This window comes from Saccopteryx leptura, chromosome 6 (genome assembly GCF_036850995.1).
Source record: "Saccopteryx leptura isolate mSacLep1 chromosome 6, mSacLep1_pri_phased_curated, whole genome shotgun sequence".
Taxonomy (NCBI): Eukaryota; Metazoa; Chordata; class Mammalia; order Chiroptera; family Emballonuridae; genus Saccopteryx; species Saccopteryx leptura.
This window is the reverse complement of record NC_089508.1, coordinates 96,378,509-96,394,355: the sequence shown is the minus strand read 5'-3', so window position 1 is coordinate 96,394,355 and position 15,847 is coordinate 96,378,509. Positions and strand designations below refer to the sequence as shown.

Below are 15,847 nucleotides of genomic sequence, written 5' to 3'. Positions count from 1 at the left end.
TTGTAGGCCTTATAGATATTTATGGAATTAAAATTGTTTATTTGATATTTTCATGTAATTAATAATGTATGAAATAGAATATCGTTAAAAATATATCAGTAGAGTACACTAAATTTAGTAGGAAAATATATTTAAAACAAACACTTTTTTTGTAAATTAAAAATTGAAAAATTTACTTAAAATCTGAGTGAACACATTTCTAAGATATTAGTGATGAACAGAGTTGCTCTCATTATAAGATTCTCTAATTTTCTAGGCATCCTATTTTAGCAATATAAGACATTTATTGGATCATTTTCAAAATAGAATTCCAAAAATGTAAATTTAAATGACCATGATTTTATTTCTGAAGAAATTATGCTGGTTATTCAGTATAAAATAATTATGGCTAGAATAAATTATTTTCTACTAGAATAGATAAAAATATTTTATATGATGTTTTTATCTTTAATTTTAATACAAAGAATTATAACTTTTTATTTAGAATGGTAGTCTTTTTCTTAACTAATGATGTAACATTTATATTTAACTTTGGGCTTCAGTCCTCAAAGTTAATTTTTAAAATAACTTTTTTGAAACATTTTTTTTAGATTTTTCTAATAAAGATTGTGCAATTAATAAAATTAGAGGTTTTTTTTTTTTTTTGTATTTTTCTGAAGCTGGAAACGGGGAGAGACAGTCAGACAGACTCCCGCATGCGCCCGACCGGGATCCACCCGGCACGCCCACCAGGGGCGATGCTCTGCCCACCAGGGGGCGATGCTCTGCCCCTCCGGGGCGTCGCTCTGCCGCGACCAGAGCCACTCTAGCACCTGGGGCAGAGGCCAAGGAGCCATCCCCAGTGCCCGGGCCATCTTTGCTCCAATGGAGCCTTGGCTGTGGGAGGGGAAGAGAGACAGAGAGGAAGGAGGGGGGGGGGGGGTGGAGAAGCAAATGGGCGCGTCTCCTGTGTGCCCTGGCCAGGAATCGAACCTGGGTCCCCTGCATGCCAGGCCGACGCTCTACCGCTGAGCCAACCGGCCAGGGCCAATAAAATTAGAGTTTTAAAAATGCTGAAGCTGGAAAATAACTTTTGCATAGAGATGAATTAATGTTGAATATGAAATTATAGCTTTCCATAATAGTTGTTATTATGTGTCCATTGTTTTTATGATTGATAGTTATAAGGTTTTGCTTGCTAAAATAATAATAATTTGTACATAATCTGTATATAAAGATAATTTACATATAGTAGGAACTGAGAGTTAGTTCTAAACAATTAAAACTTGATTTAAAAGTTATAGTTTAGTGCTATATATTAAGGACTTTTAATAAAATAGTTATTCTGAATTATGCAATCTAGATACAGATGGTAACCAAATAAATTATATGAACTACCATATTCTGCCTAAATGAAACCTTCCCTTATTGACTGAACCAATTCTCAGACCAGAATAGTTTTTTAGGTGGTCTTATAAGTCTTTTATGTAGTGGAATGATGAAATCAAGCATGACAACCTCCCACCCAGCTTCAGATATTAGATGTGAAATATTCAATTCCTGATTCTCAAATGTGTTTTTGTTTTTTTATATAAAATGTATTTGTTTGCTAATACAGATAAACCCAATATTTTATATATTCGCAATGATCATAATATTTATTGAATAATCAAAATATTATGTAGTCTCTGTTCTTTAATCTTACCGTCAGGAGACTATAATGAGGTACATAATACCATTGTGCTTATTTTACAAGACAGTATACTAAGAAACAGATATGCACCAAGAGCTACTAAATCAATATTAGACATAACAATTTACATGAAGTATGCTATTTCTTATTTTTAGGACACAGAAAATTGAGACATTCAATAATTTTCAAATAATTTGGACCTTGTTTGCCTAGAAGCTCGGAACTCATTTCTAGACCTCTTCTTAGCCTAGATTATTTGATATATATATATATATATATATATATATATATATATATATATATATATTTTTTTTTTTTTTTTTTTTTTATTTCCACCTTTTAATGTTTTGAACTTTACACGTTATACTGTTTTTCACATGGGATTATTGAAACTTTCCCTCTTGTTGTAAGTCCCTCAAATACTCCTCTGGGTGTTTTTGTTTATACATGAGTTAGTATAATGAGCACCCCAAAATGGTAGAAACCACAAATCAGTATTATAGTTAGCATTTATTAATTTGCTTTGTCTATTACAGCTTTCAGCAATTTCTTTCCTTTTTGACTCAAATATACTTTTAAGAAATACTACATTGAGAAATGGTTATAGGCATGTAAAGAAATCTTTTATATTTTGAAAAATCAAATTAAGATGTCAAAAGTCTCATTTAACCCAAATAATTTTGCTTTCAATGTGAAAAATTGGCACAAATAGCACATAATTTATTTGTTCATTATTTAGTCAATCATGAATTTATTAAATGCTGCCTTAGTGAACTGCAAAATATATTAAATTGTAGCCCTTGTTCTCTAAAACTAGTTTGTGAGAGATGATAAATGCTTAAAATAATTTATGTAAGCATAAAACTATATTTATATACCAAAACTATAATGTAAACAGAGAAAAATGTAGGCTGGTGACATTTAGTGTTGTAAATTAGGTGAAGACTTGAACTGAATGTTGAAGATTGTATAGGAATTGCCTAATTAGTGAAGAAAGAAAAAAGTTCATTTTATCATGTGAAGCAATGTAGATTTGAGGAGAAAGATACTGTAACTGTTGAATAGTAAGGAGACTCTTATGACAGAGGTGGAACGTTTGTGTTGGGGTTTAGAGAATGTAATTTTAATAGGTAAAATGGGACAAGAGAATGGAGAGCCTTGGATGTCATACTGAGGGGCATCCCGTAGACTTCAGATTCTTCCTAATATTTCCCAAAAGAACCTTTTTGATTTTTCTGGCAGGTTATAAAAAACAGAGGGACTTCAGCAATTTTTTCTCTCCTGTGCTAAAAATCCAGACGGAATCTTAAGGTACTTGTAGATACAGCTAATAGGAGAAAAAGAACTGTGATGATTAGCTGAGTGTTCAACAATGCAGATCTTTAGATTTGAAGGTTTGTAAGATAATATTTTCTAAAACATTTTTTATGTAACATTCATAAATCTAGGATATGTCAGGCAAACACAGAAAAGTTTTGTGGTCAAGAATGAAGTATCAATAATAATGCTATGTATGTGGTGCTCATTCTGTTGCAGCACCAGTCACTGTGCTGTGCACTTTGCATGTTTTCGCACATCTCATCCATCTTCACAGAAATCCTATGAGATTGGCACAGAGTCCATGTTATACTTCAGGACGCTGATACTTAGAGGAATTGAGTGACTTACCCAAGGACGTGGAACTGCTAATTATCTTAACACTGGGCTTTTTGTTCTCCACATTTGAGTAATGCTGGTGAAACAAAGTCCAATAAATTTCTCTCTCCTGATGCTTTTCAAAGTCTTGAATAAACTTCTCTAAGAAAAGAACTTCCTTTAAAATAGAATGTCTCATGTCAGGGTGAAGTTAAGAGACTAGGCAATATTTTAAGAACAATATGGTGAACACTTCATCTCACTTTTGATTGTAAAACTTGAGACAAACGTATGAAAGTTAAAAGATATTTCAAAGTAAAATTTGTAAGGTTTTGGGACTGATTTGTTTTAGTTACAAAATGGTGAAGAAAGAATTAAAAAACAACTATATAACTTTGAATCTAGCAGAATGGTAAAACCTTAAAGCAAACAAGTGAATTTTAAGTACCTACTTGAGATATTTTTGTTTGTTTAAGGAAAGTTGAATTGCAAATAGTATGCTTTTTTCTTGAAGTAATCTTTGATAGAAACATAGGTGAGAATCTAAAACTGAAAATAAAGACTCTTGATTGCAGTAGAAGAGATAATGTCACTTGCTTCTTCATAGTGGGAGAGAAAAAAAGAAGCAAGCAAACGATCTAAAGAAGCAGTATCAGAAAAAGTAAGTGAAAGGCATTATAGCGGATGCCCAGGATCTGGAGCTGAACTGCCGGGATTCAAGTCTCGGCTTTTAAATTACTAGCTGGGTATTCTGGGGCAAGTTGTTTTGCTTCTTTATATCTCACCTCTTTACCTTAACATGGAGAGAGTAATAGTAATTTATTTCATAAGAATATTATATTAACTGAGTAAAACTATACCTTGTTCCTAGTAGGTGCTCTCTATAAATCATATATAGGAATTGAGTAATCTTTCCTGTCAGAAAATAAGGAGAGAAAGTTTAGGAAAGATGCTAAAAAGGATCAAATACCAAGAGAAAAAGATGAGCATAAGTATTATTTATTAAATAGGAAAGTATTGGAGATTTTAAAAGTTAATTCCAATCACATGGTAAGAGCAAAGTCATTATTTCCTAAAGCTAAAGAGGCTTGGTTAGGTAAAAAGAAAAAATGATGTGAAAAGTGGAAACTGCTGATTTGAAATTTTGGATATACAAGGAGAAAAGCACAAGTTAGATAGGAGAGGCTCATAAAACCCCTGCTACTCAAGAGGGAATGGCTTATGTTAAAGAATAAAAAGGAGCTTGAAAAAGCAGAGAAATTGGTGATGAGGTTACTAAGGGAACAAGATGACTCAGGAGTGGTGGGAAGCTACCACTGAGGGTGTTAAGATTCTATTCTGTGAAGAGTCTGAGTAGGAGATCACAATATTTTCTACAATGAAAAGAATGTGAAGATGGGGAAAAGGTGCTTTGGAAAACCGAAAAAGTTGTGATGAAGTCGATTGTAGTAAATAAAGAAGCTCTTTCTGGGAAATCATAATTTATTTTAAGTAATAAAGAATAGCGGTTGAAAGGAAGATAAAATACATGGGCTTGAATGGTTGAAAGAAGGATGTGAAGTATAGAATAGCTATTATGGGAAAATAAGCTGTGGAATAAAAATATTGTGAAAGACCTGTTGAAATTAGACAACACAAGTTTATATATTAGGGCTAAGTAATTCCAGAGAGCTCAGACATTGGAAAAAGAGGAGGATACTTGTCAAGATGAAAAACCAAAGGTTTATCCATTGGTTTTTATAGTGCAGTATATAGAGTTATTTAATAGAACATAAAACAGGTTTGGGAAGGTGATTACCGTATTTTTCGCTCCTTAAGACACACTGTTTTCCCCCCAAAAGTGGAGGGGAAAATGCCCATGTGTCTTATGGAGAGAAAAATACAGTACTTTATTAAATATTTTAACATACCATTTGGTTCAGAATATTTTTTTTTATTATTTTCCTCCTTTAAAGCCCTAGGTGTGTCTTATGGTCCGTGTGTCTTATAGAGCGAAAAATACGGTACTTAAGTAATGTTACTCAATTAGCTAGTGATACTGTAGATTCCAAATTACAACTGAAATTTGTTGTTCATTGTGCTGAATGTACCTCTAAATATCAGAAGTTCTTGATAACTGTTACTGTAGATTTGCTTGAAGGTAAGCTTTATCTGTTATAGAGTTTATTTATACTAATAGTCTCTGATCCACTAAAGCTGTCACTTGTTAACAGAAATATATTTTATAATTTCTAATTACCTTTTAAGTTCTATTCCCAAAAGCCTAGTTCTATCTATACTTAACTAATAAATGCCTGTTGTTAAATCTTGAATTTTTAAAAACTATGCTCCAAAGAATCCACTATTTTAAAATTATAAGATGCTTCAAATTTTTCTGCAATAGTAATTTAGCCTTTAATGTTTAATGCACAGTCCTTACACGTACATTCAGGTAAACAAAAGTATTCTTTTTCATTTGAAAAGTAAATTTGTAATTTAAAAAAAATTATTGCCCTTAATTGATAAATATAAAAAATACATTTTAGAAGTGTGTCCTTTGTAAATATTTATAACATATTTTAACATATTGTTTCTATATATTTAGTTACATCTTCATGATGTATATTAGAAAGTTTACTAAGTGATTTTTAACTTGAAACCACTAAACTTGAAGTCTGAATAGTAAGTAGGAGTAAACATTTAGTTTATAAAATATTAGGGAAACAAACATGTTGTACATGTATATTGTATAGTAAAATATTTCTTCTGGATTTTTCTGTTGAGAACACCTATCAAAGCTGTTGCATTAATTAATAAAATCTTATAAATTAAATGTATTATTTTACTATATTTACAATTACCTTTTTATTAGAACAGTTTTTGCAACTAGTATTTAAAAGATAAACTGAAATGCAGGCTTTTTGGAATCTATTGTTATAAGTTAATTTGTAAAAGGAAGAGACTTTTTTGAGTTTAACAGTATCTGTATGAATAATAGCTAGAAAACTCATCACATGTGTATTTCATGACATGTTCATTATTTTAGGAATTTAAGCCAAGGAAATATATTTAGAGACAATTTACTGTAATGTTGTGACAGTCATATTATCCCTTGAAATCCAAACTTACATAATTTTTACCTGTTTATTTAGAATATTATGCCTTAACTTTTTATGTTTAATAACCAAATCTTTAATGATTTTAAACACATTATTATTGTCCCAGAAGTTTAAAACTATTGTTTTTATTTCTGTGGGAAGGAAACAGTATTACAATTAAGGACAAAGTTGGTGAATCTCAGTTGTATCAATTATTAATGATACGTGCCCAATATTTTATACATGTGCCAAGCAGAAAGAAAGGTATTGATTAAATTGATAGAAGGTAATATTAATGTGACTTAAGATTCTAAGCCACTTGATATTACTACTTTTTTCACTTTTTAAAATTCTTTGTAATATTTTAAGACCTTGTTGAGAATTCACATCCAGGACAAGGTAGATGTCATTAGTGAACCTGTGGTACTTCAGGTTGATTTTACCCTGAAAGAAATAGAGGAGGAGCCCAACACACATACCTGTTCTTCTGTAGGTTAATGAACTTGGATTCAAAAGTACTGGGAGAAATAGACTCTAGATTTATTTCACATCTGTGTAGTCATCCTCATAATTAGATAAGGTTACTACAGAACAGATTTTTAAATGTATATTAACTACTCAGAGGAATTCTCAGCAATAGAAGTTGTAACCAAGATGAGAAATAAAATCTTTATTCTTCAATTCCTAGTAGCATGAAATTAATAATATCTTAAGTGCTAGCATAGTATCACAAGGAAGGGGCAAATTTTAGTGACAGAAAATTAAATAACAGGAATTTATTACAAAGAACACAATCAGAAAACAAAGGATTTGAAGATATTTTCTTCTTTTATGAGGTTTTACTTTTGAGTGTAGCCCCTGTCCCCCTTTTAAATATGATTTAACAAAAACCTTGGTGTAACTCAACATTAAGGCTAGTTTTCTCAAAGTATTTGAGGTTTTAACTTAGAAAGAACTAGGAATCCCTTGAGGACTGGACTATTTAAAGCATGGTCTGATGTTAGAAGCAATCTTACTTTGTTTTTGAAGAATAGTGAGTTAAGCCAGAGCCTATGAATTTCTTATATTTTCTTTATTCTTAACTGCTTTATTCTACCTGAATTAGAACTTTCAAATTTAAATGCATGAATATGACTATATCAAGTAATTTTATCTACTTTTCCTGAAATTGCTGAACCTTTAAAGTTATGCTTTTGCTCATATCTGAGTAATTTTGATGGTTATATATTAATATAAAACAATGTTTGTATAGAATTGTGTCTATACTATAAAATCACCTGTTTTACCAATTAAAAAGTATTATCTATTGAGGGTACTACTTAAGCAATGCTATTTGCTCAGTGAAAATAACTTTTTTAAAAAGAAAATATTACATTTTACACTTTAAGGTTATTCTTTTAGACACTACTCCATTTCAGACATGAGATTTTAAAATATTGAATGAATTATTCAACAATTCTACTATGATCTCATAAAATGTATTTAATGTGTAGTACGCATATGTGTTTAGAAGTGAAGTAAACATGATTCCTAACATTGTTGTGCTTATTTTCAACACAGGCTGATGATGACTACAATATATTAAACCCTTCATCTATATTAAATTTTTAGGTTTAGCATAAGTTATTAAAATATTGTGGCAATTTGTTAAAATGCTATTAGTTACTTGTTTATTAATATGAAGTTAATGTTTACATTTTCAGACGGGCTCTAAATTTATTAAAAATTAATATTTTAGAAGATAAGGTGATATTAAGAACTCAGAACTGCAAATTTAATTGCTTTTAAATATGGATCCCTAAATTCATGTGGAATCAACTTGTTGGTGATGTTCAACATATTAAGTAGGTGGATACTTTTATGCCAAAGTAAACTTCATTTCACCACTTCTTCCAATCCCCGACTGTATTCATTGATAGCAAAATGACTCTTTCAGTTTTACTCATTGAATTTCTTGAATTTTTGTTTGACATCTCTTTTCCCCCAAGAAAATAAAGGGAAAGAAAAGAGACTACTATTCATGAATATGGTCAGGATACCTTTAATACTCATGTGAATTTTTATCAGTCACCATCATGATTTCAAGTCATGAATTTATTTTTACATGCTTATTATGCATGCATATTTACATGCATTAGTTATTTAATTAATCTTATATTCCATTAAATTTGAATGAATAGGAGAAAAATTTGTCCATAGGATTTTGTTCTCGTTATATTACATTTTATTTTATTTTGTTTTATTTAAAAAATCAGTTTAAGGCTTATAAAGGTTGATTTGCTCCTGAACTGCTTTGTTCCCAGACATTGCCATCTTCCCCAACTACCACCAAGTCCTCTCCATCTGATCCCATGACCACCTCCAGAGCTAATCAGGTACAGTATCATCCTGTCATCTACACCATACTTTTCACGGATAATTAACTGCACACTGGGGAAAAGGATAATGGTGGGTTAAGGATGTATCGTTCATTCACATGTGTGTACCATGATCAGATTCCAAATAACCTGAGAAATATCAATTATTTCTGAAATTTTATATGCATTTTCAGCTTTAGATAAAAAATATATTCAGGTGGTAGACTACTAGAATTTTGGATTCTCCCCTTAAAATGATGATTTTATGGAGTTCTGAGGGTTATTTATTGAGTTGGTATTTATGCTCTCCCTTGTTTCTTCCCAGGATTCTTGGTAATAATTTAAGAATATTATATATGTAAAAAAATGTTTAAATATGACTTATTGAGCAAAGGTATATCTTTAAAAGTGAATGCATTTTTATTTGCCTTTTATTTCAGACATTCCTTGCTATATAAACAATTCTAAACTTTGGATAAAAAGCATTTGAAGCAATCTAAAAGTAACTGAAAATTGGTATTTGTGATAATATTAATGCTGTTTAACAATTCAGGAAATGATATTTTTCTTAGAATTTAATACTAGCATTTTCTTTGCTGGAGAGGCAAACTGCAAGTAGAAATATATTTTATTTGATTTGATGATTGTTTTGGTACTAAATATTTGTAGATCATTCTACAAAAATGTGGTTGATTTTGGCATATTAAAGGAAGTCATCTAAAATATTTTATGTAATTCAGTCATACTGTACTTTAACTTCACAATTGTTGGAAAAATTATTAAAGTGATTGAACATATTTTCATATTGTCTCAGTTGAGCTTCATTTAGGTGAGAAATTATATTTTCCTTAATATTTTTACTATTTTACTAATATAAGACCATATGGGATTATTTAAATATTAAATAAAGGCTGATCTTTTAAATACATTTTTTATAGAGGTGGCTAATAAATTATTTCCTTTGAACTATATTTGCTAAATATATTAAATGTGGCTTTTGCGTATCACCTAATATAAAGCTATTAGAACTATCTTACTCATTATTGATTCTAATACTTTTGTGACCTCAGGAAAAATCTTAAAATAATAACTGGAAACAAAACTAACAGAATGTTAGGAACTTTATTTTTATTTTATGAAGGAGCAGTCCCTCAGAGAAAAATACTTTATAATGCTCACATTTTATCACCTGTAATTTGGTTTAAAAATACACATCTCTAGTGCTGAAACCCAGCACTTCTCTTTGAAGGAAATGGTATTATATATAGTGAGAGCCAAGTGTGTATTATTGATGCATAAAATTTAAAAAGTATATACATATTTTCTCCACTTCATAGACCTTATCTATTATATGAGCTTTAATAGATGATATAGAATATTATTAGGAAAACAATTGACTTTATGTTTTTGACATTTCTCTTGTACTTCATTCTTATTTTTTCTAAACAAAAATAAGACAAATGAGTACAACTGCAATAAAAACAAAACTAATATTTTTGTCTATATAAAAGTAAAATATACTGGATTTAGAAAGAAAAATTTTGTCTTTGAAGTTAGATTTATATATTTCATTTATTTTGTATGAACATGTGAATTTTTATAAAATGAGTTATTTAAAGGGCTAATTATATCTTGAAGTTTACTAATATATTTTTATCCTCTAGATATATTACTACATCCATCTCTGCCAATCCAGTATTTTTCTAATTTAAAATAATAAGTCATTTGTGATTTAATTCTTTGTCCACTATACTCAGTTCTATTTATTAAATGTATCTTACTTATAGGTAAAATATAAAAGAGTAAAACAAAATCCTTAAATTTATTTAAGAAATTATACTTATCATCCATATTGATGTTATTAGTAGTTTTATTCCCTACAATATTTCCCAATAGATTCTATTTGTGTTGTAAGGTAGAAGGTAATATGGTTTTTGTTGTTCATAGGTCACAGTTGTTTCTGGTATATAATCCTAATTAAATCAGTATCACTTTATTGTATAGACTTAGACCTATAAGGGTAATTGGGCTAGAAAAATGGGTTCTAATACGATAATATTAAACCCTGCCTCCATAATTAAAAGAGACTTTTAAACCTAAAAGAAAATAATTTTTATTAGTGGTTTAAGTACTTTATTCTTACCTAGCAATTTAGCATCTATATCTCCAGTTTTTTTTAATTTGTATTTATTGATTGATTTGAGAAAGAGAAACATTGATTTATTGTTTCACTTCTTTGTGCATTTATTGATAGTTTTTATATGGACCCTGAACAGGGATCAAACCTGCAATCTTCGCATATGGGGACGACACTCTAACCATTTAAGCTACTGGACCAGGGCTATCTCTTCTTTTATAACTGGAAGAAATGATATAAACTCAGAGCATTCCATTAAAATTTAAAAATTATTATTTAATGTGTTCTAGCTAACATGATACCCATTGCTATTAAAAGTAGCTAAAAAAAATTTTTAGGTGAATTTTTATAAACCAATATAAAATGCATCCAGACTGTCATTTTCATTTTTGTTAGTTCTTTTAAAAACTGAGTTATGATTGAGTTCCATTTCCAGAGTAGTTTGTCTATGTTACAAACTAATGTGATAAAAAGAAATTAGGGACTATTAATATTAAAATGAAAAAAAAAAGTGCAGTAAGTACATCAAAGAGTTTTATCTTCAGTTTCAATATTTAAAAATCCTTTCCATTATTTTTTAAATGACTACATGTTTTAATACATACTGAATTTTACATTTCCACAGATCAGACTGACAGCTAATACCTACACAATTGTGGCTCTATAGTAATAGCCTCTGAAAATGGAAGGACTATCATCTGAGAAGCCTAATAGAATGGAGTCTAAAGTTAAGATTGGAGCCAAATTGCCTATGATGACATCTTTGTTCTGCCACTTACTTGCTGAGTAAATTGAGTTCAGTTTTTCTGTTTTTTAAATTAAAATAATAATAGCATAGGGTCGAAGCAAAAAAAAATAAATTCATTAGCTATTCTTAAAACATATAGTTTCTAGAATGTAATAATCACCACATTAGATTATGTTAATTTTATTTTTTCTGAAAAAATTGTCCTTTACAATACTAAACGATATAGCATATAGTATATAAAAACTGTTCTATCTGTAAAGAAAAATCCTAAGTATTATTGCTGCTATTTCAACACTGAAATATTTCTGTAATCAAAGTCTATATGTTTTAAGATAGCTTAAACTACTCAAATTATTTTCTTCTCTAGTGATAGTACTGTTACTTATTGTACAATCAATAAATCAAATATATTATTTTCCTTTGAGAAAGAAAATATTAGTAAGGCTAACAGTCTATATAGCAAGATGCAAGTTTGATATTTTTTACAGATGCAATTATAAATATGAAGCAAATATAAAGACAATTACATTATTTGAGTGATGTGTTTAAACTTTAAAAAAATAAGTCACTTGATTTAATCAGTTTTAGTTCATGCTAAATTTTTTAGCCACTTTAAAATTCAACAAACTGGCTTTATTAATCAGTCAATGGTGCTAAAAACTAAATGTCAGCCTTGATTTTTGTTTCCTGAGTGTTAGCTCTCCTGGGCTTGTTTCTCAGATTTCAGGAAAAGATAAAAGAGTGATTTCAGAAGTATGTGTTATTTGGACATTCATTTATTTATGTACTGATAAATTTGAAATTACATATCAAAATATATAAGAACAAAGGAAAAATAGTTAACTCATATATAGCACCTTTGCTATAGTAATAGAAAACCACAAATAGAACTCATGGTCTTACTTTAAATTCATGGCCACAGATCTCAAATCGGCCCTTAATGTTGTCAGATAATTATTAGCCCATTCACTTCTTTACTCTCATTATCTTCTTTCAATCTCTGTATTAGTTTTGTGTTACTCTGTAACAAATTACCACAAACTTAGTGGATCAAACAGCACATGCTTATCATCTCATAGTTTCTATGGGCACCATTTAGCTGGGTCCACTGCTCATGGTCTCACTAAACTTATCAAAGGTTTGGCTGCAGTGCTTTCTCTAGAAGCTTGACTAGAGACAGTCCCCTTTTAAATTCATCCAGGTTGATGGCAGCATTTAGTTCATTGCAGCTGTATGACTGAGGGCCTAACTTCTTCCTGTTGGTCAGCAAGAGGCAACCCTCAGACTCCGGAGGCTGCCCAAGTTTTCTGCCCTGTGACCCTTTCTACAGCACTTGACAACTTGGCTGTTTGCTTCTAGCAAAGCTAGCAGGAGACTTTTCACTGTGTGCTGGCAAGATAGGGTGTTATATATTGAACCTGATTGCAGGAGTGACTGACTTCTCACTTCCTTTACCATACAGAATAATCAAATCATAGTAGTGACATTCTGTCCCTTGGCTGTATTTTGTGGTTTAGAATCAAGTCAATGGACACCTATACTCAAAGGCAGGGGGCGGGGGGTCAAGCAAGGTATAACACCAAGGATGTATCCAAGAATTGTCCCTACCACAATCCCCATTATTTCTTGCTCTTTCCTCAATCACAGCTGATGATCTTAATTATCTACTTCATTAAGAAGAATGAAGCAATCAAAAAAATCCTTTCAGAAACTCACACCAGCAAATATATTTAATCAGCCAGCATTTATACACACATATTCCACCTTCTCATCAATTATCATTGGAAAACTTTCCTGCTCCTTTCTAAAACCAAGTAGTTTTTGTTGTACATTATACCTTGTCCTAGAAGTTCTACCTCTTATATCCTTTATCTGTGAAGTTTTTTGTTCGTTTTGTTTTGTTTTGCTCAATGGGATTATTTTTATTAGCATACATATATCTTTTTTTCCCCTGTCTTAAAAGGCAAAACTTTTTTTTAAATTAATTTTAATGGGGTGACATTGATAAATCAGGGTACATATGTTCAGAGAAAACATCTCTAAGTTACTTTGACATTTGATTATGCTGCATTCCCATCATCCAATGTCCAATTGTCTTCCGTCACCTTCTAACTGGTTTCTTTGTGCCCCTTCCCTCCTCCTACCTCCTCCCTCTCCTCCCCCCACCCCGTAACCCCCAAACTCTTGTCCATGTCTGAGTCTCATTTTTATGTCCCACGTATGTATGGAATTATATAGTTCTTAGTTTTTTTTAATTTACTTATTTCGCTCAGTATAATATTATCAGGGTCCATCCATGTTGTAAATGATCCGATGTCATCATTTCTTATGGCTGAGTAGTATTCCATAGTATATACATACCAAAGCTTTTTAATCCACTCATCCACTGACGGACACTTGGGCTGTTTCCAGGTCTTCACTACCGTGAACAATGCTGCCATAAACATGGGGTGCATTTCTTCTTTTCAAACAGAGCTATGGTGTTCTTGGGGTATATTCCTAAAAATGGGATAGCTGGGTCAAAAGGCAGTTCTATTTTTAATTTTTTGAGGAATCTCCATACTGTTTTCCACAGTGGCTGTACCAGTCTGCATTCCCAACAGCAGTGCAAGAGGGTTCCCTTTTCTCCACATCTTCGCCAGCACTTATTCTGTGTTGTTTTGTTGATGAGCGCCATTCTGACTGGTGTGAAATGATATCTCATTGTGGTTTTAATTTGCATTTCTCTAATGATTAGTGATGTTGAGCATTTTTTCATATGCCTATTGGCCATCTGTATGTCCTCTTTGGAGAAGTGTCTATTCATTTATTTCGCCCATTTTTTGATTGGATTGTTTGGTATTGAATGTTACAAGTTCTTTATAAATTTTGGTTATTAACCCCTTATCAGACATATTGTTGAATATGTTCTCCCATTGTGTAGTTTGTCTTTTTATTCTGTTCTTATTATGTTTAGCTGTGCAAAAGCTTTTTAGTTTGATATAGTCCTATTTCCTTATCCTGTCTTTTATTTCATTTGACGGTGGAGATAAATCAGCAAATATATTGCTGCGAGAGATGTCAGAGAGCTTACTGCTTAATGTTTTCTTCTAAGATACTTATGGTTTTATGGCTTAGATTTAAGTCTTTTATCCATTTTGAGTTTATTTTTGTGAATGGTGTAAGTTGATGGTCTAGTTTCATTTTTTTGCAGGTAGATGTCCAATTTTCCCAACACCATTTGTTGAAGAGGCTGTCTTTACTCCAATGTATGCTCTTTCCTCCTTTATCAAATATCAGTTGTCCATAATAGTGTGGGTTTATTTCTGGGTTCTCTGTTCTGTTCCATTGATCGATATGCCTGTTCTTATGCCAGTACCAGACTGTTTTGAGTACAATGGCCTTGTAGTATAACTTGATATCAGGAAGTGTGATACTTCCCACTTTATTCTTCCTTTTCAAGATTGCTGAAGCTATTCATGTTCTCTTTTGATTCCATATAAATTTTTGGAATATGTGTTCTATATCTTTGACATAAGTCATTGGTATTTTAATTGGTATTGCATTGAATTTATAAATTGTTTTGGGTAATATAGACATTTTAATGATGTTTATTCTTCTTAACCATGAGCATCGTATATGCTTCTACTTGTTTGTATCTTCCCTGAATTTTTTATCAATGTTTTATAATTTTCCGAGTACAAGTCTTTAATCTCCCTGGTTAAATTTATTCCTAGGTACTTTATTTTTTTGGTTGCAATACTGAAGGGGATTGCTTCCTTAATTTCTCTTTCTGACAGCTCATTGTTAGTGTATAAAAATGCCTCTGATTTCTGAGTATTCATTTTATATCCTGCCACCTTGCTGAATTCATTTATCAGGTCCAGTAGTTTTCTTACTGAGACTTTAGGGTTTTCTATATACAATATCATATCATCTGCAAATAATGATAGTTTTACTTCTTTTCCAATTTGGATGCCTTTTATTTCATTTTCTTGTCTGATTGCTGTGGCTAGGACTTCCAAAACTATGTTGAATAGGAGTGGTGAAAGGGGGCACCCCTGCATTATTCCTGATTTTAAGGAGATTGATTTTAATTTATGCCCATTGAGTATGATATTGGCTGTTGGTTTGTCATAGATGGACTTTATCATGTTGAGGTATGTTCCCTGTATTCCCACTTTGCTTAGAGTTTTGATCATGAATGGGTGCTGGATTTTATCAAATGCTTTTACTGCATCT

The 15,847-nt window shown here is 31.1% G+C and overlaps 1 protein-coding gene across 5 annotated transcripts in view; it reads left to right on the top strand.

Moving 5' to 3' along the window:
- NOVA1 (NOVA alternative splicing regulator 1) overlaps positions 1-15,847 on the top strand; it is a 163,396-nt gene that overhangs the window by 118,757 nt on the left and 28,792 nt on the right. For 3 of the 5 annotated variants that reach the window (XM_066342511.1, XM_066342509.1, XM_066342507.1), the window contains exon 4: positions 8,688-8,759. The exons of the other annotated variants lie outside the window; for them this stretch is intronic. In XM_066342511.1, coding sequence (XP_066198608.1) covers positions 8,688-8,759 — 72 coding nt within the window. The remainder of the gene's footprint in view (positions 1-8,687; positions 8,760-15,847) is intronic. 5 annotated transcript variants of the gene reach the window in all.